This window comes from Sminthopsis crassicaudata, chromosome 1 (genome assembly GCF_048593235.1).
Source record: "Sminthopsis crassicaudata isolate SCR6 chromosome 1, ASM4859323v1, whole genome shotgun sequence".
Classification (NCBI taxonomy): domain Eukaryota; kingdom Metazoa; phylum Chordata; class Mammalia; order Dasyuromorphia; family Dasyuridae; genus Sminthopsis; species Sminthopsis crassicaudata.
Window position 1 is genome coordinate 141,113,025 of NC_133617.1, and position 27,040 is coordinate 141,140,064.

At 36.9% G+C, this 27,040-nt stretch overlaps 1 protein-coding gene across 2 annotated transcripts in view; it reads right to left on the reverse strand.

The window, feature by feature from the left end:
- Window positions 1-3,657: 3,657 nt before the first annotated feature.
- Window positions 3,658-27,040, reverse strand: part of SPAG1 (sperm associated antigen 1) — a 93,609-nt gene continuing 70,226 nt past the window's right edge. For both annotated transcript variants that reach the window (XM_074268219.1, XM_074268210.1), the window contains exons 14-20: window positions 25,954-26,106; window positions 20,784-20,959; window positions 18,142-18,283; window positions 17,167-17,293; window positions 11,300-11,464; window positions 6,372-6,749; window positions 3,658-6,224 (exon numbers count right to left, since the gene is read on the reverse strand). In XM_074268219.1, the coding sequence (XP_074124320.1) occupies window positions 6,093-6,224; window positions 6,372-6,749; window positions 11,300-11,464; window positions 17,167-17,293; window positions 18,142-18,283; window positions 20,784-20,959; window positions 25,954-26,106 (1,273 nt within the window). In that variant the 3' untranslated portion in view covers window positions 3,658-6,092. The remainder of the gene's footprint in view (window positions 6,225-6,371; window positions 6,750-11,299; window positions 11,465-17,166; window positions 17,294-18,141; window positions 18,284-20,783; window positions 20,960-25,953; window positions 26,107-27,040) is intronic.

A 27,040-nucleotide genomic window follows, 5' to 3' on the forward strand; every position in this document is an offset into this window, starting at 1 on the left:
TAAGTTAGATAACATGCATTGTTGTGGACTTGAGAGAGCAGTTTTATGATCTTCTCTAGCAGGTTGGGATTAGAAGCAAGGATGATACAGGACTGAGGATTAGTAGGGAATCAACATCACAGACAAGGAGGAAATGGTGAACGACAAAGTCAAGATTCTAAAGGGAGGGAAGCTAAGCCAAAATAGGAACTCTGAGAAACTAGAGGAACAGAGGAACCAGAAAAGGCCCACGAAAGGGGGAAGAACTAGTTGAGGGAAAAGCAGGTAATGGGAAGGATATATAACATTAAAAATTGCTTCTGGGCCCAAAAGCCCAACTCTATTCCCTTTGCATTAATGGGCCAATCGCCTCTGGACCCACGAATCGCCTCTGGTCCGTTTAGATTTGATCTTTAATGAGAGAAGTTAGGTTTCCCTTTCCCAGACTGTTGATTCTTTATGGCATCCCAGTAGAAAACTGCTTTGTTTTAGTTCATGCAACCAAGAACAACGTGGGGGATCTTTTAAGATTTACTATGCTAGGTAGGGAGACAAATATAACAAAAGAACTGGTAAAGGACCCCAAAAGATCCACAGTACACATTGACTGAAGCAATTGGCAAATTTTAACCTAAAACCACATCTGCCAGGAAGTGGAGTCACAAACATTAGGAATAGAAAGTAGTTTGTGGAACTACCAAACAAATAGGTATTGCACATGTCACTTCAGCTCTGTAAAACCCAATTTACTTTAGGTGCATTTTTTCTGCTTTTCCAGGTTAGGGATAGGGGCCAGATTCCTGCTGGTGGTCATTTTTCCCAATGAAGAAACTCTTCTTGTCATTTGGAGGCAGGAAGTCCATCTTCTGTGACTGGACACATTCATAGCAAGAACAATGTTTGACTGTCTACACAGGAAGGTTGTTGTTTGGCCTTTGGAGGAGATGCCATGACATGCAAGTGAGTTGGACTTAAGTGAGAGAGGGCTGGGCAAAGTTTCTTGCACCACTTTCCCTTCCAGAGTCATCTGGGTTCAGTGGCCAGATACAGATCAGGATGACTAGAGATAATCTTAGATGCAAGGAAGACCTTGGTCTTTTTAAGGTCTTCAGAATGTCTCACTTTGACTGAGGTTGCACCCATTCAGTGATTAAGGCTGGAAGGAAAGAAGCACAAGCCAGAAGCCTCTTGCAACCCTCACTTAACAGTTGAGTCTTGGCTAAACAGCCAATGTGGAAGTGGTCACCATCCTTCCCCCACCCCTCACCAAAAGTCTCAGTTACAAGATGCTATCTGTAGGGCAAAACAAAAGAGAGCAAATTAGAAGTTACCTCCCCTAATTGACACAACGTCCCACTTGGGGAAAGGAGATGATGGAGGGATGACCCAGGCTTTGCCACATAATAACAAAGCACGAAGACTTTTCAAAGATTGAGTACATGTTTTCCCCAGGAAATGGTCTAAGCAACTTTGTGAAGTTTCATGGGATGGTCTCTATAGTCCCATTATAAGGATGTTCCCTGGGGGAGTACACTCCACCTTCAATACCAGATGGAGAGGCAGAAAATTGTGGTTAGAAAGGGAGAATCTGAATTCATGGCTTTAGAGATTACCATCTTTGGTGAAGGCTGTTAACATTAAAGTCACTACTATGAACCACTACATAGAATTTCCAATCCCTCTATTTTTGTCTGCCTGCATTTTTGATTTCTTTCACAGGCTAATTGTACACTATTACAAAGTCCGATTGTTTTTGTACAGCAAAACAACTGTCTGGACATGTATACATATATTGTATTTAATTTATACTTTAAAATAGTTAACATGTATTGGTCAACCTGGCATCTGGGGGGGGGGGAAAGAGGGGAAAAATTAGAACAAAAGGTTTGGCAATTGTCAATGCTGTAAGATTACCCATGCATATATCTGGTAAATAAAAACCATAATTAAAAAAAAAAAACATTAAAGTCACTAAAGTTATAGAGGGAGCTTGGTGTAGAGAGGAAGACCATAAATCAAGGACTGAATTAACCAACATTGGAGAAGGACTTGCTAGTTGCCAGATGATTGCAGTAAGGATAGGACAGATATAAAGACGAAAAGAATTTCAAATAGGAAACAAAAATAGTAGCTGCTTAAAAATTTAAAACCTTCACAAAATTCCTGCCTTAATTTTAAAAATTTCATTCACTTATAAAACTTTAAAAGATATTTTAGAAACAGGAAAGTCACATTAATAATCTGGGGTTTGTCATTTCTTATCAGTATGACTGAGCAGGTTCCTTACTCTTTTAATAGGTTTCCCCATTTGAAAATGGGGATGATAGTATTTGCATTACTTATCTCAAATGACCTATAGAAAACAAAACACTCTATACCTGTGAGTTATTATGTGGAATTTAGTTGAGTTCAAACAGTTTAATTAAAACTAAATTTTTAAAAAATGGAAATTAACATGATTAGATTTTTAGGCTAAAGAATTTTAAAATTGTTTCTGAGTTTCCCTTTATAAAATTAAAACCTAGGCTCATCTCTCTGCATAGAAAACTCTTTTATACATTGGTGAGGAAGGAAAGGAGGAAAAGAGAAAGAAAAATATAACTTGGGGAAAATAGGATAGCGAGAAATAGTAATTTTAACCCTGGGTGTGAATGGGATGAACTCTCCTACAAAATAGAAGTGCATAGCAGACTGGATTAAAAGCCAGAATCCTACAATATGTTGTTTACAAGAAAACTTTTATAGGCATTCTTAATGAATTTTTCTGCAATGATTTTCATGGTCAAAAGATCCTACCTAATGTACTTCTTGACCACCAAAGACTAAATTATATTCAGTGGCATAAGTAAAATTTACTATCATTATTGTAAAGTTTTTAAGTCCATAAATAAAGTATAGGTAATTGAATTAACCAAAATATCTAATTAATCAGAACACTCAATATATGTTTGTTAGAATTCTTACAAGGTGCTAAGTTACTGGAATGGATAGAGACAATAATTATCTAATTTAGTTCTCTAGGTCAGTAATGTACTTACTAGAATTCCACAAGATTCAGACCTTTAAGATAGCATACTTTTAAGGAGCTTCCACAAGCCCAGGGAGGACCCAGAAGCCCACTCTCTTGGAAGCGGAGTTCATTCCAACTTCCACCTTTGTGCTGGCTGGAGACATTGGGAGGACTTCAGGAGATTCAGAGTCAGGATTCAGTCAAGGAGATTCACAAATCGGTCAATACAAAGGAAGACAGAGAAGTGGTGGCAGGCTGTCCTGTGGAGAACACTGAAACCAAGATCCAGAAGGCCTCCAGAAAACTAGCAGAGCCCCAAGTGAAGGAGATAAGATTTGTTAAGAGACAGTAAAGGATTTGGACTCCTGGCTGCATTTGGGATTATTGAACTGAACTGAAACTAAGGCTGCCTCCAGAAGCTCCCCAAGAAACCTGCACCCAGAGAACATTATATTTTAGAGAAGAGAACATTACAGATGTTGAACTGAATAATTAGAGCTTACTGTAGAAAACATGTAGAATAATCTTATTGGTATAAGATGGCAAAGGAAGAACTCAAATTCTAAACCTCAGTCAAAAGGATCAGATTCTTTGAGAAATAGGCAGAAACTAGTCTTTCAATAAAGTTCAAGTCAAACCTTCCTATCATTAATTACATCAAACTGAAATGAGTTACTCAGATAAAATCTTTTATTGTTATGCATGTCATAGTTCAATTTGGGCTCTCAGTAAAATCTGAAGGCATGACCAAGTAGTTTGCAAAATCTGCCCTAGGAATAAAGAAATTATGATACAGAGTAGTCAATTCATGTGTATTTTTAAGGCAGCACATCAGTTAATACAAATTACAAAATAAAAAGCTAAGCAGAACAAAGAATTTGGGGTGTTTCTCAAAATGTTCTTATATTTTAAGTTGCATCCTTAACCTAATCCACTACCATTTCATATGAAATACAATTTTCTACCCTTAAAAGCATCAGACATAACTGATAGTTACTAAAGAAGATACGTTCTTTGGTATGATTTATATGCATTTTACTTTTTCTTTCATTGCAAGTTCTATGATTACAGTATCACAAATAATTTTTTCTTAGTTACTAAATAATGTGGAAAATAAGTCAAAATTTGAGTGGCTGTGGTCCTATTTTAATAAATGAATACTGTGAATAAGTCAATAATTTACTGTTTTACTTTATATTTCAAAGGAAGAAGTGTTCTTTAAAAAAATCTAGAGGTAGAATACTTCTTATACCTTTTCAATTTATGCAATTCTTAAATAAAACTTTAGCTAGGAATGACTAGGTTAAGAGTTAAAATGTCAGTATAATATTTTTCTATAAATTTTTTTAATCATTCCAGTTTCAAAAGAATACCAGAAAACATATATGTGAATGTGACGACAACCTTTTCAAAGGGAACCAAAACATATTTGAATATGATGTGGAAGGAAATCCTGGGACTACAAGGTTATGCTAAAGGAATGAAGTCTAACACATCCTACCAAACTGGGATAGCTTTAGCACAAAATAGCAATGTCTCTATTTGGTCTCCACTGTGTACTTTTCAAGGACCAACCAGCTAAGTTAAATTGGAGAGAGAGGTTGATTCATCAGTTGAAGGCTGGCCACCAGGTAATGGATTTTTAAGCCAGTTAGACAGTCTTAAATTGAAGAATAGTTCCTGTCAGTATTGGTTCTGGGATGGTCCACAAGCACAGAACTATTGCTTTTTTTTGAAGTCCACTGCTTATTATCATGTATCCTAATTTGACAAGCGAAAAAAGAACTCACCATAAAAAAGGAGAAAATGGGATAGAAAACAGTGCAGCACTAAGAATCTTACTTTCTGAATAAACTGAATTCAGTGTCTTTAAGAGGTTTCCAAAGCATCAGTTACACTAGGTAAACAGCAGACTTCCCAGGTTTTTTGAAATACCATTCCTTTAATCCTAATGTACAACTGAGACACACTTTCTGTACTGATAAGACCTAATCTTTACTTTTTTTTTTTTCCATAGTGAGGAAGCAAATGTGCTCAGATCTTCCAGACAAAATAGAAAAAGAGGACTTAAATGAATAGTAGTAAAATTTGGTTGAAAAATATGTAAACAATTGGTTGGGACAACCAGGTGGTGCTTTACAAAATGACTTTTGTTTTTGGTTACATAAGCATATTGCTTTTTAAGGTCTCTAAGTAAAACTACAGAACTTTTCCATAATGTTAATATCTTATTTAAGATTGATTACTGTCTATGTAAATAAGAAACTATTACTATGTGCAACAAACACTATTGGAAAAAAATCATGTGCAATGGTAGACAGACCCCTTTAGAAAAGGCAATTTATTGCTTTGAAAAACAGTAAATGAGCATTCTTCCATAAGCCTGAAAAGCTTGATTATCTGGAATTCACATTTCATCTTTATCCAAATAGAGGCCATTTATTTCATAACCGCATACCTTTATAGTACCAAAGTACAAGATGTCCCAAAACTCCTAGTCCTTTTTTTTTTTTTTTTTTTAATAAGTTTATTAAAAGCACTAAGACTTTTGGGATATTCTGTATTTCTTTAATCCATTTCATCTTTGCATTAGCAATATAAAAATAGGTTTTGTGTATTTCAGGGCAAGAAATGAAGATGATACAATCATCAGATTTTCATAGAATTAAATTTTAAAAATCAACTAAGTAATCATATTTCTATTACACTTTAAGGGTCTCATTTTCAGAGTTCAAGACTGCAAATTTAGCTCAACTATTTTACCCAAACGAATGACTAAAAGATGGAAATTATAAAAGGTGAATGTACTTAAATACACTCAAAATGAATCATTATCAAGTCAACTAATTAAATAACAAGATGTTATGTTTTTAGGGAAGATAATATATACAAGTTAAAGGGGAGCAGCAGATTGTAGAAGGTGCGTACACAATCCTTTACAAATCTTCAACAGTCCAAACAAAGAAGGTGCCTTTCAAAACTCAATTTTATCCATACTTCCAGGTAGTTGATAGCCCCAGTCTACAAATATTCCTGGGACCTACTCCAGGATGGAGAAATTAAAACAAACAAGCAAACAAATAAAAAAAGCCCAACCCTCAGCTTAAAGTTCGTAATGCTTTTTCAAGTTCTGTACATCCTCCGAAGTAAACTCATGGTTTGATTTGTCTGATAGGGCCTCCAACAGCTGTTGGATCTGTTCCTTTTGTCCTTTGCTAAGCAGTGTCAACATCATCTGAAAGATAAAGAAATTTACATCATAATGACAGTACAGTCAGATACTATTTTAAAGATCAAATCAATATCTTTCCTAAAATATGAACTTTCTCTTTTTAAAACTCATCAATTTACATAAAGAGTAAGACATTTGGCAGCAGCTTACCATAAATCTTTCTGCTTTACTTAGATACAAAAGATGCTGATAGACCAACTCGGGATCATTGTCAAGAAGGTGATTTTTCAGAGACTGGATAAGGAGAAGGAAAGTGTCCCCTTCCAGTTTGTTACTCAGTAACGATGGCAAATCTTTTGGGTCTGTAATGGCTAAGAGCTTCGCACAGGCTTCTTCATCCTTCCTCATGTTTATGGCATTAAGAACCTGACCAAATTCATAGGCATTGGTAGGTTTTGAGATGTGGAGTTTTTCCAAGTCCATTGCCGGAGGCCTGCTGCTTGCTGGCCCCTTCTCCAAATCATGGCCAGTAACCAAGACATTCTCCGGAGAACCATCTTCAAGCTGTTCCTCACTATTCTCCCTCACCTTCAAGATAGAAAGAATTTAATTCTGACATTGAGCAACATCATATATTTACAGTCACATGTATTAGTTCACCTGGTGTTTTTCAAATTAATATTTAAGTTAAAAAATACTTTATAGAAACATGAATTTACAAAAATAAAAAATCAGAACCAATGTAATTTAGAAGCAGAAGGACCTTGGAGAGACCAACTGAAACTATCAGTTTTGTAGGCCTTTGCCTAAAGTCCCATAGGTAGGCAGCAGCAGAGCTAGTATGGACTAGAACTAGGGTCATGAGACTTTGTCCGCTGCTCCCAACATTTACTTTGCAAAAACACCTAGTGCAGGGATCATTCCAATAATGAGCTTCCTTAGAGCATTTATGATACTTTAGGAAGATAACTAAATTAATAACAAGCAGTGTTAGGATTACCAGGTGAGAATTCAGGTTGTCTGGACAATTACAAGGTGAAAACTCAGGTTGACCTGACAGTTCTTTGGCTCAGGCCTTTAAAGGGAGTTTACACCTTAGGAATTCTAAGAAGAACAAGTTCATTGGTTGTAAGTAATTCCCACAAGCCCCTGGGAGTACCCAATCCAACTGCTCTCCAGGCTCAATGTTGCCTCTTTTTATCCTCCCAGGGAATGGACGTTAAGGGCTAAACCAGCAATATCTTATAGCTGAAATGGGGCAGATGTTAGCTAAAGACAATCCCTCGACCTAAGCCGACTCAACCCCAGCCCCAGATGCAGCCTCAGCTCCAGCCCCATTCAGGAGTGGTACTATAGAGAGTATAATTAAGATAATTGAGAAGCAGAGTTTACTTATAACCTGGGTACAGATTGCTAAACTCTTGGCTGCATTAAGAGACTCACATCCCCTTGGTTCTTAGAGGAAGAAAAGATAGATGTAGATAAATGGAAGCTAGTGGGATTTGAAATGAAAGAATTTCATGCCAAAAAAATGGGCCTCGTTCAATTTCTGCAGAGGTATTTTATATCTACAACATAGTTCAATTAGCCTTAAACTATCAAGCAAGTTGTAGAAGGGAAAGTTTTAAAAATGAACAGAGGAGTAAGTAAGTGTGAGGAAAAAAGGAAAGATCAAGATCTTGCCCAAGAGCAAGAGGATTTAAATGAGGAATTAGGGTGTGATGACTCTAATTCTCTTGAAGAAGCTTCAACCCCGCCTAGAGAGCAGATTATTGATGGGCCCACATCAACTCCACCTTCAGAGGTGGAGGAAGGAGGAGGGGGAGAGGCAGAAACACAAACAGAATTGCCTGTGAAGCAGCCTAAGCCTATGACAAGATTAGAAAAAGCATTGGTTAAAGCTAAGAGAGAAGGACAGGATATAAGTGATTTTATACATGTATATCCTGTGATTGAAGATACTGACTCTGTAGGTCAAAAAAGGAGAAGATATGCACCTTTAGATTTGAATAAAATTAAAGATTTGAAAAAAGGTTGTACCCTTTATGGGGCTACATCAGCTTATGTTAAAATGTTACTAGATGGTTTGTCTTATGAAGTCCTAACCCCGAATGATTGGAAATCCATAGCAAGGACATGCCTGGAACCTGGAGAAAATTTGTTATGGCTTGCGGAGTTTCATGAATTATGTAAGATCCAAGTCAGATGCAATTTGGAAATAGGAGTTAACACAAAATTCACTTTTGAGCAATTAGCTGGTGAAGGTCAGTATGGAGAGAATTCAGAACAGATTAATTATACCATGACAATATATGAGCAAATTGCTAAGGCTGCAATAAAAGCTTGGGGTGTCCTCCCTGGACAGAAAGATCGGGGAGAGGCTTTCACTAAAATAGAGCAAGGTCCCAATGAACCTTTTGCAGATTTTGTGGGACGTTTGCAAACTGCTGTCAAAAGAACTATTGGACAAAATGCAGCTACAGAAATAATCACCAGACATCTGGCTAAGGAAAATGCCAATGAGATTTGCAAAAGAATTATATGGGGATTAGACAAAGATGCTCCTTTAGAGGAGATCATAAGACGATGTACTACAGTGGGAACAAATGCTTTTTATACCCGGATGATGATGAATGTGGAAAGACAGGGTCCCTTCTGGCAAGGGACTTCTAGAGAAACTCTCAATGTGGAAAAATTGGACATCTAAGAGCTCAGTGTAGATATGGAGATACAGTGAGAAGACAGGGTGAGAGAAGACCTAAAACCCCATGTCCAAAATGCAACAGAGGACTCCATTGGGCATCAGAGTGTAGAATAATTCAGGGAAACGGGATGAGGGGCCCAGGTCCAGGGCCCCAGGCAAAAAAGACTTGGTGCATGATGGCAGCTGATATTATACCCAAAGAGCCTTTAGAAGGTCAAGACTCTGATTTGATCAACCAGCAGAAAAGCAATCACATGGCAGAAAGGGATTACCTGATAAGTCAGTCAAAAGGCAATCAGATTGCAAAAATGGATTACACTTGGGGAGAATACAGGCCTTTTAAACCAACAGGGCTGTGTCCAGTGCAAACAACTCCAATGTAATTGTCAGATGATGAGAAGAGATTTAGAAAGTGGTAAATAGAAGGTAATTAGATAGGTTAACTACCTGGGGGAGAGGGTTTGCTTGTATTTCTTCAGCAGGAGAAGGAATCAGATGGGTGCCAACTAGTCGTATTCGCCTTGTCCATCAGAGAGAGACAAAAAAAGAGAAAGACCTCAAAACAAAGGATAAAATCTAAGAAACATCTGACACTGAAAGAGCATGGCTAATAAGAAGACTGTTAAAGAACTTTAAAACCAGCAGGAATCATTGTATTTCCTAACACAAGATGAGACTAATGGACAATGGACTTATGGACATTTATAAATTCTCATTTTATGATTATTTGATCATGTTATTTGTTACATACTTCTATCATGTGTTATGTTACTATGTTACTATGTGTTTATGTAATTTATGTAATTATGTGTAATACCTCCCATATTGATGGATTTATGTTTCAAAGTCATGACCACCCTATGTTCTAAATCAAAAGAAAGGGGGAGATGTTAGGTTCTTACTAAGTACTAATGAGATAATGAGATATTAGGTTCTTACTAAGTGCTAAGTCGGTACTTAACAATGATGAAAAGGGGAGATGTTAGGATTACCAGGTGAGAATTCAGGTTGTCTGGACAACTACAAGGTGAAAACTCAGGTTGACCTGACAGTTCTCTGGCTCAGACCTTTGGCTCAGGCTTTTAAAGGGAGTTTACACCTTAGGAATTCTAAGAGGAACAAGTTCATTGGTTGTAAGTAATTCCCACAAGCCCCTGGGAGTACCCACAAAGCAGGACAATGTTTTTACTTTATTGCTCTACTTATGACAGGTAAGATTTGATAGATGGATATGTGTGTGTGTGTTTATCTTGATAGATAGCTAGATGCTGTTGAAATACATTAGAGAAAAGTAATCACAGACAAGAAATTCTCAGCCTTCCTTATCCTGGAAAATAAATTACAAGACTAAGTTGATGATTTTCAGAAGCATTCCTTTGGTTAATTCATTCAAGAAATAATTATTAGGTAACTAACTATGCAGAACACTGTGTGAGGCACTGGACAGAGACAAAGTTTAGCATAGCTGTTCCTGCCCTCATAGAGCCTCCAGTCTAGGAGGAGGATTAGCACAGAGATAGTTATGATGCACATTATGTGCTAAACTCTGTAAGGGAACAAGACAAAATGCCATGTGAAGTATGTAGAGAAAGGTTATTTCCCTATTCCATGGGCAGAATGGGAAGAGGGGAAGATCAAAGGAAACCTCATGGAAGAGACAGAGTTTGAAGTGGCTTTAAAGGACAAGTAGAAAATTAATATGTGAAGACAGGGAAAGAACATAAAGGTAGGAGAGCAAAGGGGCTGGGAGCTGTCCAGTTTGGCTAGGGTAAGAGAGCATGGAAAGGACTAATATGAGAAAGCTCTGGAAAGGTCAAATTGTAAAGAACCTAGAACATTGGTCAGCAGCCCCTGTTGATGTCTGAACAAAGAGACAGGATTAGATAAAGGTGGGGTAGGAAGTAAAGGTAGGAAAATGGGTTAGAGGCTCCTGCAGTAGCTTCCAAATGCCTGGATGAGGGCTTGGAGAGGAGATGGCAGTAGGGATAGAAAAGAGGGAACAGAGGTGAGGGATGTGGAGAAGACATCCTGTTGTCGTCCTCCCTTCTATAGAAACCACTGCTCCTGCAACATGCTTCACTAAGGGCAAATTAAGACTAGAAGGGATTATGCTGCAGCAATAGTTTTAGATTAGCTCAAATAGAGAGTAAAGGCTGGTTTAGTTCTGTGGTAGCCCCAGAACTTCAGGGCCTGGGTTGTAGGACTGAGAAATTCAGAGTTAAGCTTCCAAGAGATCTGAGCTGACTTAAGTTTATCCCAAGGCTACTTCCAGGACCATAGGAGGGACATGTGAATCAGTTCAAGTTGGGGCCTCCAAGTTCAGCCAGGGAGGAAGCCATTATCTTCCCCTCCATCTTTCCCTCCACTCCCATGCCCACTCATCCCTCCCCCAAACTTCACTTTATAACCAGAGTTACTTTTGTGATTATAATACCTCTTCAATTTTTATTTTCTTCCTTTCCTTTTCTTGACTGTGTAGTGGTGTGTTATCCTTGTTATTAAGATATATGGTTATCTCTTTTAGTTCTTTCTTTGCTTCAGAAACATTTGGGTCTATCAGGAGAACTTTGTTGAGATCATTTAAACTTTCCTGGTAATTCTGAAAGTCAAAGTGGGGAAGGGAGAAAAGAAGAAATACTTTTTATAAATCATGTAAAAACTGGCATGGGTTAGGAAACTCTGTGTGATATTCAATTTTATACACTCCAGTGGGAGGCTCAGAGGTTTATCCCTGTCCCAGCTCCCAAGACTATAAATCTTCTTCCACTTCAAAGGACTCGTAAATTCAGGTCTATAAGGCCAAAGTATTACAGAGTATGATCTGGTAGTAAATTGTGTATGTTTATAATACAAACAGATTGGTTTCATGAAATCTCCCAGAGTTCAACACACACTAAAATAAGGACATAAAAAAAGCCATGATGCTATTTGTTGACAATTTCATAGAAATATGCTTTTTTTAAAAAAAAGTATGAACAGCTTTCTGGTTCCGGAGACTCCTGGTGCGGAATATATGTTCAGGACTGTGGCCTACCGCATGCAGCCAGGCTCCCGGGAAGCCTCGGGGGCCGGGGCCCTCTCTCCCGTTCCTTTCGGGACCGATAGGCCTTAAAAAATCAAGAGATCTTGCCCAGAATCTGAACCTAAAATGTTGAGATGTCTTAGATGATTGTGGATGGATATTCAGATCTTTATACCTTTACAAGATTTCCATTTGTTTTATTTCAGCAGATATTTCTGAAGCTGTGACAATGAATAGATTTGGGATCTGAATCAACACTTCATAATTTTGGTGTACATTTGCATGAACTCATGAGACTTTCAGCTCGTGTTGATATGTAGTAGCAGTAATGCAGTGGGAAATAGAAGACCCAAGACACTTGAATCATGATGTATATTTGATACTATTATCTTTAACTCCTACACCATTGTCATGTCTGACAGACTCATGACCCTATGGACCAATGCATGCTAGGCATTTCTATCCACTGTCTTCTGAAGTCTGTCCAACATCATGTTGCTTTCATGACACATTCCGTCTATTCTCTCATGTCTCCTCAACCTTGCCTTCAGGCTTTCCCAACATCTTTTAAATGTTCAAGGTAGTTTTTCACTCTCCTCATCAAAAAGCTTAATAGTTTGCTTTCTGCCATGATCTGAGATTATTGATTACCCTGCATTCTGTATTTTTTTATTTTCCAGACATTTTTTTGCATGATGTACTCTGCAAAAAAGTGATAATACAGAATCCCAGTCTTAAACCAAAAAAAAAAAAAAAGGTATGAACAAATGCAAGACATTTTCATATGGCTTTTTCACATCTCTTATTTTTAAGCATGCATATCTATGTGTATATATGTGTGTACATTTACATACATTTTTCTGATTTTGATGTTGGGAACCCTGAAATTGCCTCTCTCTGACTTTGGGATGAGCCATGAGGTAAAGCACTTGAGAAGCTCCTTATAAGAGAGATTCTCCTTGAACCCTACCTCTGTGAGAGACCTCCCCAGGGAATCAAAATAAAGTTTCATTCTGTTATCTGGGTGGGACTAGTAGAGTCCAGGACCAATCTTACTTAGTCCAGAGCTGGAGATTTCTATCCACCTCTTTTGAGCTGGAGATTGGCTTAGGACCACTCCCAGTAAGCTGTCCCATTCTACTGGACATCTAGGCCTGGGGGCAGTAACCTCATTCAATTGAAACTTCAGTCTCAGATCTCTTTAAAAGAGCAACTTTGGGCCTCATTCCTAGCAGTGGACCTAAAAGCAGGACTTGCCATGCCAAGGAACTTCTCTCTCTCTCTCCTTGGCATAGCTTGTCTGCAAGGACCCTCTGCCCGTTGAGAAGACATTCTCTTTTCAGTGTTAACCCCTCTTTATCTCTCATCTACTTCCCTAACAGGACTACACCACCACCTTCTCTCTCTTCTCTCTCCTCTCTCCTCTCTCCTCTCCCCCCTCCCTCCCTCCCTCCCTCCTTCTCTCTCCCTCTCTTTCTCTCTCTCTCGACTCCTCCTCCTCTATTGGGACCTTGCCACTAAGGAAGTCAGTCTCCTAGCAAAAGCTAACTTCCCAGTGCCAATAAACTTCTTTTTGCCAATCTAACTTTTTGGGTTTGAAAATTCTTTTACAAAAGACCTGTACCGACCAGAAGGGGTTCCCATAACTCTCTGCCCTATGCCGAACCTCATCAATTTAACTTCTTATATTTTATCTATTACTTAATTTATGGGCCATAATGTGACAATGTAACAATATAATGCAATAATACTGCCTGGACTACATGAATTTAACTTAACTTTTAAAGTTGAATCTTTTTTAAAATTCAAATTCACTTTCTCTTAATGGACATAAATATTTGTATTTAAGATCTATTTTAAGATCTTTTAAAATAATACTGTTTTCAGAAATTACATTTTTAAAACACTTGTACACACACACACTGTCCCAGAAGTCTTAATATAGTTTTAAATTTAAGACTTCTGAGAAAGTATACACTTAAAAGCTAAAACAACAATAATTATTTTGTAATAAGTCACTGTTTGGGTGCCTTTTTTATTTTATTTTATTTTTTTAAAAAGGAAGAAATTCATGTACTTCCTCCTTCTGAGGATCTGACCCTTAAGCTCTTGGACCAGGAAAAAAAAAACTATTAAGTCCACTGGATGAGACAGGGCAGTCCATTTGGGAAATTAAATATTAAACTGGTGTCAAGGAGGCAACTCATCTACCACTAAATCCTAAAAAAGTTGGAGTGCACCCAAGATATTTACATTTTTATGTACACTATAAAAAGTAAATTTGTATTCTAAAAAATGTGACTTTGAAATTACCTGAAGTTAAATTCATGTAGTACAAACATTATTGTTATACTCTAGCCCATAAACTAAGCAAATAGAATATAGGAAATCAAACCAGAAAAATATATTATGGTCACATAACTCAAAAAATTAAAACTAACAACACAATTTATAGTCATTCATCCTAAGAAAGTACAAATTTCTGGTGTTCTCTATACCTTTAAGCAATGACCTTCCCTGGGGAAAGCGAACACATAATATATCATCTTCAGCTAACAAAACAGATTAAGTACTTCTTTTTTAAAAATCCCTCCCTTCCCCTCACATTCTGTGCCTTCCCCATTCTCATTCACTGCCCTCCCTCACCCCCGTTCCTGCAAGCCCCAAGTAAATCTTCATTTAGCATTTATCATTACTATAGAAGTTATCTCCATCCCCATCCCAGTACTGGGAACTGCAGTTGTGGAAACTGTCTCTGTAGATACAGGTCAGCAGTAATTTAAAGTCTGAGAGAACTGCTTTAGGGCAACAAGACTTGCTTATGTATCAGTCCCAGAGCTAGTATGTGTCACAGGTAAAATGTAAACCCATGTTTTCCTGGCTCCAAAACCATCTCTCCATCCACTAAGCCATGCTGCCTCCTACTACTGTTACTAACTTGTTTAAAAGGTATCTTGTAGCTCAGCATTCATCCATGTTAGCACAGAGGTGACAAAGGACAGAGTTAAAGGTTGGAGTAGGAACCAGGGCAGAGATTATTTACTTTTCCTTTTGTTCACTGGTAATAGTACCCTCTCCTAGACCTTTTGATACCTGCCTTTAAGAAGTATATCAAATCAGAGCTTTGGCGAAAGTCCAATCTAATGTAAATCCTAGCTACAAATATCCCATCCTAAGGGGTTTAACTCTATTATTATAACTCGCTCAAATATTTTTTTGTCTATTGTGTTTATCAAAACCTATATATGATTCTCACACTGAAGCAAAAACTTGATTCTACCTTCTTTTTTATTTTGGAGTCTCTAAATTCAGATTTCCATTCTGCCCAGGACAGAAACAAGGCTTGAGAGCTTGACCCAAAGTTAGATAATCACACAAATCAGTGGTTATCATAGCCAGAGTGAAGGATTGTGAAAGAAGGGTGATGGGTAATATTTAGAAGAAAACAAAGGAAACCAAATTTTTACCTGGGCCACATGTACATATTTGTTCCAAATAGTTCTGCTATTTCAAATCATTTAAAATAAACAAATACATATAGCAAATGGCATTCAGAAAACAAAGAACATAAAGGTCATTCAAAACTTAAGGTAGAAATTTATTTTTAAATAAAAAGTGGCAAGAGCCAGGACACTACTGAAAAACTCCATTTAACACAAACATTTTGTGGAAGACTTTGAAGACGTGAGTTGTCAATTTTATAAAATTCATATAATTTCTGCAAGTGTATTTCTGAGAACAGTATCAATTTAAATGATCTTGAAACAACTATTATCACACAAATCTTTTGATAGGTGTTGAGTTTTTGTTTCTTATGTAAGTTCTCTATTTTTAGGTATATTGTAAGTCACAACTTTCACAATGCAAAGGAAAAAAGTATTAAAAAAAACCCAAAAATTCATCTTTCCTTTAGGCTAAGTGTTATTCTAAGATAGGGTACATACTTGTCACCTCATCTTTCCAGAAACAAATAGCAATGTAGGACCAGCTATGAAGGTCATTCCATGTGCTCATGTTGCTCTCTCTACCAAAGGGAGACCTTTTCCTGCCTTTATTTTGCCATCTTGGCTCTATCTCAGAGAGACCTTTTCTAGTCTCTTCTTCCTCTTTGATTCTTTCTCTCTGTCTCACCCTTCTTCCTTCCCTCCTTATCTCTCTCTCCTCGTTCTTTCTTTCTGATTGTCTATCAGTTTCTCTCTCTCTATCTAAACTTCAGGTCATACTAGTGCTACCAATGGACATTACTTTTTTTTTTTTTTTCAGAATCATTTAATAATTTATTGACAAAGCTGAGGATGGACTCCAAGTCTTCTGACTTTCAGAATGCTGGTGGTCCTCAGTTATAGCTTGCAGACATTTGTTACTTGTGTTTAAGTATGACAGGAATTAATTTTGTATAATAAACTAAAATTCAGGCATAAAAAATCACAGATTATTAGAAGGCACTGATCATTAAATCCAAATCACTTCATTCAAGCTCCCAAAGCTGGTTAAGAAGGTAGAAGTAGATTCAAAGTCTTTTCACCTCTAAGATAAAATATAAACTCCTACGTGTGGTAAATTGGAGCTCTTTATAATTTGGCCTCAATTTACTCAGCCAATCTGATTGTACATTATAGCCCTTCATGAACACTGTGGCCCCATCAAACTGGTCTTTTTATGTCCCTTCTACACAACTCTCCATTTCCCTCCCCATATCTTTGCACTAACTGTCCCCCATGTCTGGAATCTAGGTCCTCCTCATTCAAGGCTTTAAGCTTTTTCTGATGCTCTATACTGCTGGTACTTTTTCTCTTGTCAAATTATATTTTTATGTACCTATATATGTATATGCTTATCGCCTAAATAGAAGGTAAACTTGCCATTCTCTTTCCCTCCCTCTCCTTTATTCTTTCTTATATCCTTAGTGCCTAGTATAGAGCAGATACTTATTACTTCGTGTTCAACTGATAATTCTTTTTTCCTTTCATTAGCAGCTATGTTATTTCATCTTTCCCAGATTTTTGTTAATGTAAGCCACTTGATTTATTTCTGAAACAATTCTCAGTTTGGACATTCATGGGATCATAAATTTGGAGCTACAAGGAACTTCAAGTGTCATCTCATCTGACTTTTACATTTCATAGATGAAGAAGCTGAAGTTGAAATTAATTTAACAGCTTTCCAAAGATCACAAAGATAGCAACAAAGGGCATGGCTGGGGGGTTTTAAACCAGGGCCTCTGGCTCTCTCTGCCATGACACAGTCTCCTAATACACATCCTCTTGCCCCCTTCTTACCTTTAGTCCTTTGTGAGCAAGACCTCTCCTATAGAAAGCTTTAACATTAGCCTCTTCTATCTCAAGAGCTCGATCACAGTCCTCTTTTGCCTCTTCAAACTGGCATAACTTCAGGTGACAAAGAGCCCTGGTATAAGGTAGGGAACATAGCATCATGTAGAGTGATGACTCTCAAACACTTTCCTTCTTTATAACTGTGAATGCTAAGCAGAAGTCAGAGTCAGCGACCTGAGGCTTCTGTGTGGGAGCTGCTGGTACATTATTAGAAACCTGACTTTTTCACAGTCATTGAAGAATGAGGACTAGTGATTCTTCAATGGAAGGGAAAGAAAACACAAATGTAGTCAATGATTACCGTCTGAAGAACACCTTGGAAAAGACTTGGGGCAGCAAAACAAAAGTTCTCCGTCACTCCAGGACAATTTTGGCTGCCATGACGACCTCGCTTCTTAAAAACTCAAAAACTGTGCTCTGCCTCATTTAGGACACTCACCGTGATCAGAACTAGAGGGTATCAAAGACCACCCCAGAGAACTCCTAAAGGGAGCAGCAATAACTTTTGTAAACCTGATAACAATTCCCAGAAGCTCTGTGACTCCCAAAGGAGAAACACTGAGTTAGAACAATTTGTATTATAAAACAGAGGCAGCTAGGTGGCTCAGTGGATAGAAGCACCAGACCTGGCATCAGAAAGACTCACTCATTTCCTGACTATGTGACCCCAGGTCACTTCACCCTGTTTACCTCAGTTTCCTCATCCATAAAATGAGCTGGAGAAAGAAATGGCCAACCACTCCAGCATCTTTGCCAAGAAAATTTCAAATGAAATCATGAAGAGTTGACAGGAATGAAACAAGTGAACATATTATTAAGCCCAGGACCACTAAAAACAATAATGGTAACTTCTTTTTCTAAAAGGATCTGCTATCAGCATTAACCCAGTAATTAGAGGTTATGGGTCAGACCCAAATATACCTGTTTGTGTATATAACACATTCACTGTGATTTATCTCCAAACATTTGCTGTATTTGTCAAGAGCTTCTTTATATTTCCCTTTCTTTACAAATTCATTTCCTTCTTCCTTAAGGGTTGCAAACATTTCTTCACGTTTTTCTCCTACATGTAAGGAAAAAAGGAATTTTTTTTCATACAGGCAGCTCTTAAGATAGTAATGCTTACAAACTAGTTCAAGTTCATCCAACTATTGTTGCTCTCTTCATCTGAGTGTCAGAGTTACACAGAGGAAAAAAAAAAAAAACATTGAATATGATAAAGTACAGAACTTATGCAGGTAAGACGACCAATGAGTTCTTAAGAATCACAGGGGATTTTAAAATTAACAATTTTTGTCTCCTGAGCATTTAGGGAAGTATAAGTCACCACAAAGTGACAGAGACAAAGGGAACATTAAGAGGTCTGGAAAAGGTCAATGATGTTACCTGACATGGTTGTTAATGCAATACTTGAAGGTCAAAGCAACTGTTTCAACCACTTCCCCACACTATTTTGTGTAGTGTCATGATGATAGTCAAATATAGGGCCTTTAAATGAAGTTCTTGAGTATTGGCAAACTTTAATCAATTTAATTTTAAATGTAATTCATAGATTGTCTATCTTACCTGACACTTGAACGTTAAAATTTAGGACAATTACATTACCTTTTGTGTACAATTCTTATTTCAGAACCTGTCACAAAATTTCAAAATAGTAGCTACAAATAAAAGAGTAATTTGCTTCCTGGGGTCAAGGAATTAGTGGGTAAAACTACTGCAAGAAGAGATTCACTATTCACTAATAGAAACATTTTTTAAAAAATCATATTTATTATACCTACAACCTAAATTATTAAAATTTAAAAGGTTTAAAAATTATAATGTACTTATAATGTACTAAAGAAAACCTAGAGTTTAAAAAGGGACAATAATAATTTAAGATTTCTTCTATCTATGTGGCATAACTACTAGAAATGAAAGGCATTATAGTGTGGTAGAAAGAGAACAGGCCTCAGTGCTCTAGGCTGCTCTGTATGACACTAAGTTACAAAGAGAGAATATCCTTTTTTTTTTTTTTTTTTTTTTTTCCCTGAGGCTGGGGTTTAGTGACTTGCCCAGGGTCACACAGCTAGGAAGTGCTAAGTGTCTGAGACCAGATTTGAACTCGGGTCCTCCTGAATTCAGGGCTGATGCTCTATCCACTGTGCCACCTAGCTGCCCCAAGAGGGAAAATCCTTATCAGGAAGTAGTTCTCAGGACCAGTGATATCATAAATTCAATCCCTATTCTTCCAGAAATAGCAGTTCAGATATTCTTGATGCAGATTCATATCTTTTTCTTCCAGTAAAAAGGGACCCTGATACAATGCATTTTAGAATGCTCTTCAAGAACCACATCTCACACCCTCAAACTTTACAAAGATAATTCAGTGAGCACTGGAGTTCTCTCTGTGTCTCTGTCTGTCTTTCCTCCTCACTCTTCCTCACCCAACCCTGTCTCCGTCTCTTTGTCTCTATCTCTGTTTCTGTCTCTTTGTCTCTGTCTTTTTCTCTCTGTCTCCCTCTGAGTCTCTGTCGCTCTCTTCCTTCCTCCCATCCTTTCCCCCCTTCTCTCCTCTTCTTAAATACCACTTTATCTCTTGGCTCTTTCTTCTATTAGGCTCAGATTTCTTCCAAAACCCTCCAAATTCCTAGGGAAAATCATCTACACACTTATTCTTGCAGCAATCCAGTTTCCAATCTTGTCATTTGAATGCTTTCCAATTCTGCTTTCCAAAGTTGCTAATGAGCTTTTAAGTAATCCCTCGGATGGCCTTTCCTTAGTACTGATCCTCCCCCCTACCTACATAACACCTGACCCTGTTGAGCTCTCCCTGTCTGGAAACACTCTCTTCCTGGTTCTCCACTTATTTGTCTGACTACTCTTCCAATTCTCTGCTGGATCATCTGTGCTCCATTCCCTGTGCATGGGCTTCTAGTCTCAGGCCTTCCTTTTTGTATGCAGAACACTTTCTATCTATTACCTTTTATAACTTGGGCTGCAATAATGGAAGGAGAGAGTAATTCTGCTGTACTCTGCCCTGCTTAGGACACACCTGGAAGTCTGTCTAACTCTGGGTACCCAGCCAACATTAGGAAGGGACAATGACAAGTTTGAGAGAACATATAGAAAGATGACCAGAATGGTAAAGGGCCTCAAAACTCTGTCATCACATAGGGATCAGGAAATTGGCTCTGCAGTCAGTTCCAAAAATGGGCTTGCTAGATAGCAGAGGTGTTAAAAGTACTGGACTCAGGTCAGGTTTGAACTTCACCAGCTAAGTGACCCTGAGCAGGCACTCAAACTTTTTCAGCTCCAGTTTCCACATAAAGTGCTCTGCATACCTAACAACGCCCTACATGTACTAGTTATTATTTTTAAGAATTCCAAAGATGTTTTGTCCATCATCATTGTTCAGCCTCCTAAGATAGTTGATTTGAAGGATGTAAATACATGATCATATAGATATAGATACTATAGCAGAGAAAAGTATTTCAATGATATGGTTGCTCTGGCTTCATTCTAGCACAAGGCCTTGCAAAGAGGGATAAGTGAGATCCTAGAATGACACATGACTCGCATACCTGTGACACTTGGCTTTTGATGGTGTCTGGACTCGGTAGTTCCATTTTGTGTCGTCTGTGCCTTAGGACTTCCTCCATCTAATCTATGTAATTGAACTGAAAAAGGAACAGCTGGAATTGGGGATAATTTTTCCCTCCAAGTTGGACCATCTTGATCTATTAAAGTTCTTGTTATTCTAAAAAACAAAAACAAAAACAAAAAAACAAACAAAAAAAAACCCTAGTCATTTCCACTGACTATATAATTTGTTTCTCTAATATTATCCCACAATAAATTAACAAATATTTTCTAAGTTTATGATGCCAGTCCATGGGTTCCTTTGGGCAAAACATATAAACGTGAGCTATTTTCAGTGACTGTTCCCATCTAAGTCCATAATGGACTAAAGAGGCTTCAGAAACACAATGTTCAATGAATGCTAAACTATTAATAAAATAAATATAATTTTTATAAAAAGAAAAATATTCTCTCACTAACATATTACTGATTTGATCACAGCCACCTTTAAAATCTTTCTGTTCAAGAAGTGAAACATAAGACTAGCATTTAGTAGACCAAGAGGATGGTTTCCTTTAACATTTAATTCTTATATAATTTAGCCAAGTTTTATTGTTAAAAATTACCAAACCAACACAAACAGTTTTAGATCCTAACTGTATAGTGAGTGATTTAAAATAAATAAAACTTATGAAGGATATATGTTATATAATATTCACTTCTTCTTAGAACATTTTCATGGTTAGCAATATTCTTACCTTGTATTTTTAATCTCTAAAATTATTCTAGCAATATTGTTTATGCATTTACAAGGCACACAGAAAAGAGAATGACATATTTACAACCAAATGCTCCCACAACATACTTTACACTTGGCATTTACTAGTGACTGTAAGAAAAATACTAACATATTTTAAGAAACTCAAGATCGGGTTTATAAAACTGGAAGACCTCCTACTTATGTTTACAAAACAAAATGGTACCCAGTCTTAGAATAATGCTTTTCTATTTAGTTGTTTGCCCACATGACACCAATGTGATTTATTGAGAATTAGTGGGATTTGCTTGATTTAATTCAAGTTGTCAGCTTCAGTTAGTCTCTGTAGCAGAGGTCTTATATTTACTTGTGTTTACACATATACTTCAGTGTGGAAAATAAATGAATAGCCATCTCAAATTACAGATGGAAAAGGAGCTTTAGAGAAAGAATTTGCAAGCAAAAAATGAATTACCAGCAGAGAAGAAGGAAGAAGCAGCTGAAAAAAGGTGATGTGTTGCCAGGGAGTAAATAGCTATGTGCAGGGAAATCTAAAAACATAAGAGATGCCTAGAGAGGAAAAGAGGAATATGGTTAAGAAAGGACAAAAATAAAGTGGATATGTTTTTTTTTTTAAACAAAGCTATTGATGTTCAGTTTTCCATTATTGAAATTTAATATGCACAAAAGCAACAATTATGAAATTAATAAATAGATATTGAAGTTAAAAAATAATGTCTTTAACTGGGCACATATACTTCAATCTTCACATCCAAGCTATATCTAAGTTGTACAAGTCCTCTAACAGGATTGCGAATATTAAATAGCCATAAAAGGAATCATCTTCAAGACTTTCTAATCAGTAAGCAAAAAAGGAAAAACATTTTTTTAAAAAAGGGAACCCTTATCAGTGTATATAAAATTCTGGGGGAAAATGCATAGATATTAAAAGTTAACTCTGTATATCCCCACTCTAATCCATCTGCCCATCACTGCCTGACAAAATCCCAAACACCATTTTTCTCATATCCTGCTTCAGAATGTGGCAGTGTGGTATGTTGGAAACAGTGAATGTTAGTTTAGAATCTGGATAATTCAATTTTAATCCTAGCTCTGACTCTTATTAATCATATGACAATGGATAAGTCATTCAGTAGCTCTACCAACTATCTTCACAATTCAATTTCCTATTCTCTAAAGAAGGATAATAATCTTTCGCCCAACCATCTCCTAGAGTTATAAGGAAAACACTTTAACTTGAAAAAGCTAAATAAATGAGCCCTTAACTGTTTTTTTATAAGAAGCCATTTTTTAAAAATTTACTCTAGTTCTGGGAATAATTAGCAATGAGGCATAGTTAAAGACTCAGAATAGAATGGAACATGTAATGTCATAACTGGTCCCTCCCTAAATAAAACTTTGGAGAAGTATTAGGTGCAGTAGTGGCAACTGACCTCATAAAACTGCCCACTATTGGAAAATCAACAGATCTGTTAAAAGACCTTCAAGATCCCTCAAGCCCATCCTTCTTCCTTAGCAGATGAAGGCCTAGAGGGCCCAACATCGCATAGCAAAGTGAGTAAGAAAGCAAGGCTACTATTAGGTCTCTGGACTCTCAATTCACTGCTCTTTCCACCAGCCCACAATAGAATAAAATCTAAACTTAGTATCACAGCATTCAAAGAGTTGGACTTCTCTTACCATTGTGACCTCATTTCCAATAATTTACCAACAGTCTCCAGCTAGCCCCTCACAAATTTAGTGTTTATTCCCCACTTTATGTTTTTCCTTATGTTGCTCCTGCCTAAAAGCCCTTCCATACTCTTCTCTAATTATACAATTCCTGGCGACACTTTAGGGGCCATCCTGAGGACTATGTTCTCTACGAAATCTCTGCCAACATCTCCCACCCAAAATGACAAGCTACATTCTGGCACCTATATCTTGTATTTTCCTAAATTATTAAACACATTTAAAATATCTCTTCAATTAACTTGTAAATTCCTTGTGAGCAGGGATCAAATCTTAGCCTTCTCTTGTACACTTGACACTGGGGAAGCACACAATGCATCAGACAAGAGGCACACAATGAATACTAACCAAATTGAATAGAATCCTAAATGAGGTCAAGAAACTGTAATAGACTGAATATGGAGCTGGTACTGGAGTTAGGAACATCTGAGTTCAGGCTTGCCTTTGTCACATATGATTTCTGTGACCACAGACAAAGCACCAACACATCTCAGTGTTCTAAGATCCTAATTTATGGACAAGTTATCAATGTACATGAATACAGAATTTGCACCCTAGGAGTTCCCTATGTGGATAAAATCACAGGCCCAGATATCACCCCTCAAATATAGAATATAAAATATTCACCAAAAATTGTATTATCATTCTCATTTTAAATAACTTTATAAGGCCTAACTAGATTACCACATTAAAAGACAAAAACAAACAAACAAACAAACAAAAAACAAACAAGATATATGCAGTTCATTTTCCCTCAGGAATACAGATATGTTATTAAATAAATATTAGCATTCTTTTTTATTTCACCATTAGGAACTGCTACTAATCCCAAATAAGTGTCATTTACAAGCCATAAATCCATTAAACTCAAAGAGTCATGTGGGCAGAAATAAACTCTGAAGAGAAAGATGTATACTTGTAGTGACATATCTGCTACAGTAGAGTAGCAAATCATCAATACTTTTTTTTGTTGCTATAGCAAGTAAAGCTGAAGATTCAGTGTTTGGACTAGAGACATGAATCTATTTCCAGAAATACTTAGTGATGCTGATCTGATAAGGCTTATCTGGTTATTATCACTTTCCTAACCTTGTTATATAATTTAAGTCAGTGATTCCCAACTTGAGACCCAATTATTGCAAAGAGTCCACATGTGCATATAAAAAAAAAGTAAATTTTGTCTTTATTTAGTTACAACTGAATATGCAATATGACTCAATATAGTGCTTAGCATAGTGCCTAGCACATAATAAGTTCTTAATAAATGTTTACTGACTGATAGATTGAAAATGAGCAAATGTACCTGCTATGTACTGAGTAAATAATATCTTTCCAAATGTATAAAGATTCTATTGTGATGACTAAAATAAAAGTTAATTTTAAAGTGTTACTGAATTCCTAAGAGCTCTCTGTCATCATGTATTTTCTCATTCAATGGATACTAATTCTCATTGGCTTTTAAAGCCCTTCATAACCAGACTCCTTCCTCCCTTTTGTCTTTCCACCCTTTCCTTCTCTCTCGCTGGTATCACACTGGCCTTCTCACTATTCCTTGCACAGATCTCCCACCTTCCTTGTGGCTGGCTGTCCCTGCCACTTGCAATGTTCCCCTTGCTCTTCTACACCTTTTGCCTTCCTTGGCTTTTTTCATGGCTCAGCCCATGTCCTCCTTTAAGAAGCCTTTCCTAGACCTAGTTCCTTCTGTTTGAAATCTCTAATTAAAGTTTTGGGCATATTATCTTTCCCATATTACTTTAAGAGTTCCTTGAGGCAGGGATAATATTTTCACCTTTCTTTGTAGGATACAGTAGGCATTTAATAAATATTTATTAACTCGACTATCAGTATAACAATTATTATGTAGTGATGGGAAGATCTGTGAGATTTTTAATTTTTTTTTCCCTGAGGCTGGGGTTAAGTGACTTGCCCAGGGTCACACAGCTAGGAAGTGTTAAGTGTCTGAGACCAGATTTGAACTCGGGTCCTCCTGAATTCAGGGCTGGTGTTTTATCCACTGCGCCACCTGGCTGCCCTGAGATTTTTAAACATAAATTAAAGTGGAAAAATATTTTTCTTTTTTTTTTTTAGGCTGGGGTTAAGTGACTTGCCTAGGGTCACACAGCTAGGAAGTGTTAAGTGTGTGAGACCACATTTGAACTCGGGTCCTCCTGAATTCAAGGCTGGTGCTCTATCCACTGCGCCACCTAGCTGCCCCCAAAGTGGAAAAATATTGACATAGATGAGAAACTGCAGGAAGAGTTAAAGCATTCATGATTATATCCACATAGGATTGATTCATAAAAAAAGATAATATTCTTTGGTGTCCTTTCCCCACCAAAACATAAAGATGTACAAATGGCTTGTGAAGTACAGGTTCACTGAAGATGGCAGAAGTAGAAAGTAAATTAAAAGAGATTTAAAGAAAGTCAGAACCAAGTCCTAGGCAGAAACTCTGATTTTTATTAATACAGAAAAAAGAAGCTGTTGTCACATTAGTAATATTGCCATGATTTCAATCTCTCAGCAGTCATAAAATAATTTTACTTTCCTTGAAGATTTAAATCTAAAATTCTGTGATATCTAACTTGATTTTATTAATTAAAAGCAATGCAATTTAATTAAAAATATACTAGATCTTCTGCAAAGAATAAAAATTAGGTTACCTGTTAATGCTGTCATTTGCTGCCTGAATCCTGTTGTCTATCTGCAATACTGTTTTATAGTCTACATATGCTTTGCGATACTGTTCCATTGTTTCATATGCTACTGCTCGTCTCAAGAGAGGTTTTATAGAAAATGGATGAAGTTCCAGGGCCCTAAATGAAAAGGGAAAATTACGAAATATAAGTTAAATTATTTTAAAATGAAATTCAGAGTTATCATACAATGTAGAATCATGTGCTCTCAAAAGGGCAGATGTCTGCAATTTCTTCTTAGTGGCCTGATAGCATAGCAGAAGAGCTAAATCAGTTTACAACATTGATAGCTAAACACAAAATGGAATTTCCAAAGATATTTAGAAGCAAATTAAAAACCACATACTTTACTATTTCATTTATTCTTTTATTCTTTCAAATTTGTCAGATCAAATGCAAACCCCTAAGTCTGGCACTTTGCCCCAGTCTTAGAAATCAGCAGTGTCTACAGCCAGCATTCAATGTAGGACAGAAAAGAAATGCAATTCAGACCAAGAGTTATAAAGCCTACCATATAGAGGACATTGTATTACATATGAGGGAGATATAGAATTTAGCTTTCATAAGAGTTTACAAGTTTCCTAAATGAATAACATAAATAATTAATGTGTATATACTTGGGTAAACTGATAACCTACAACACATAGTAAGTCATAAAAATTATAAAGCAACATGCTAACCTTGTATAAAGAAACATAGCATAAACTGAACAGATAACAGAGGGAAAGTCCTGCCAAAGAGACGGAAGGGAATTCTGGGAAGCCTTTCTCTAGCCCATGAGTTTAGAGTCACCTTATGGGTGGCCATGAAGAAAACAAAAGTGGTCAGGTAAAAATATGCTTCTAAATCCTGGTGGAGAAAAGACTACAAGGTTTTTGAGGAGAAAGACTATTCTATTAATATATCCTAGCACAGAGTGACTGGCTGGTATGTGGTGGGTGCTCTGTCACAGCTTTCTGTTGTTGAATGGATGAAAGAACTGTTCATTTATATATATGAGTACAGCTAAAGCTTTACTAAAACTTCAGGTCAGTGGAATGGGTAGGAAGTAGTA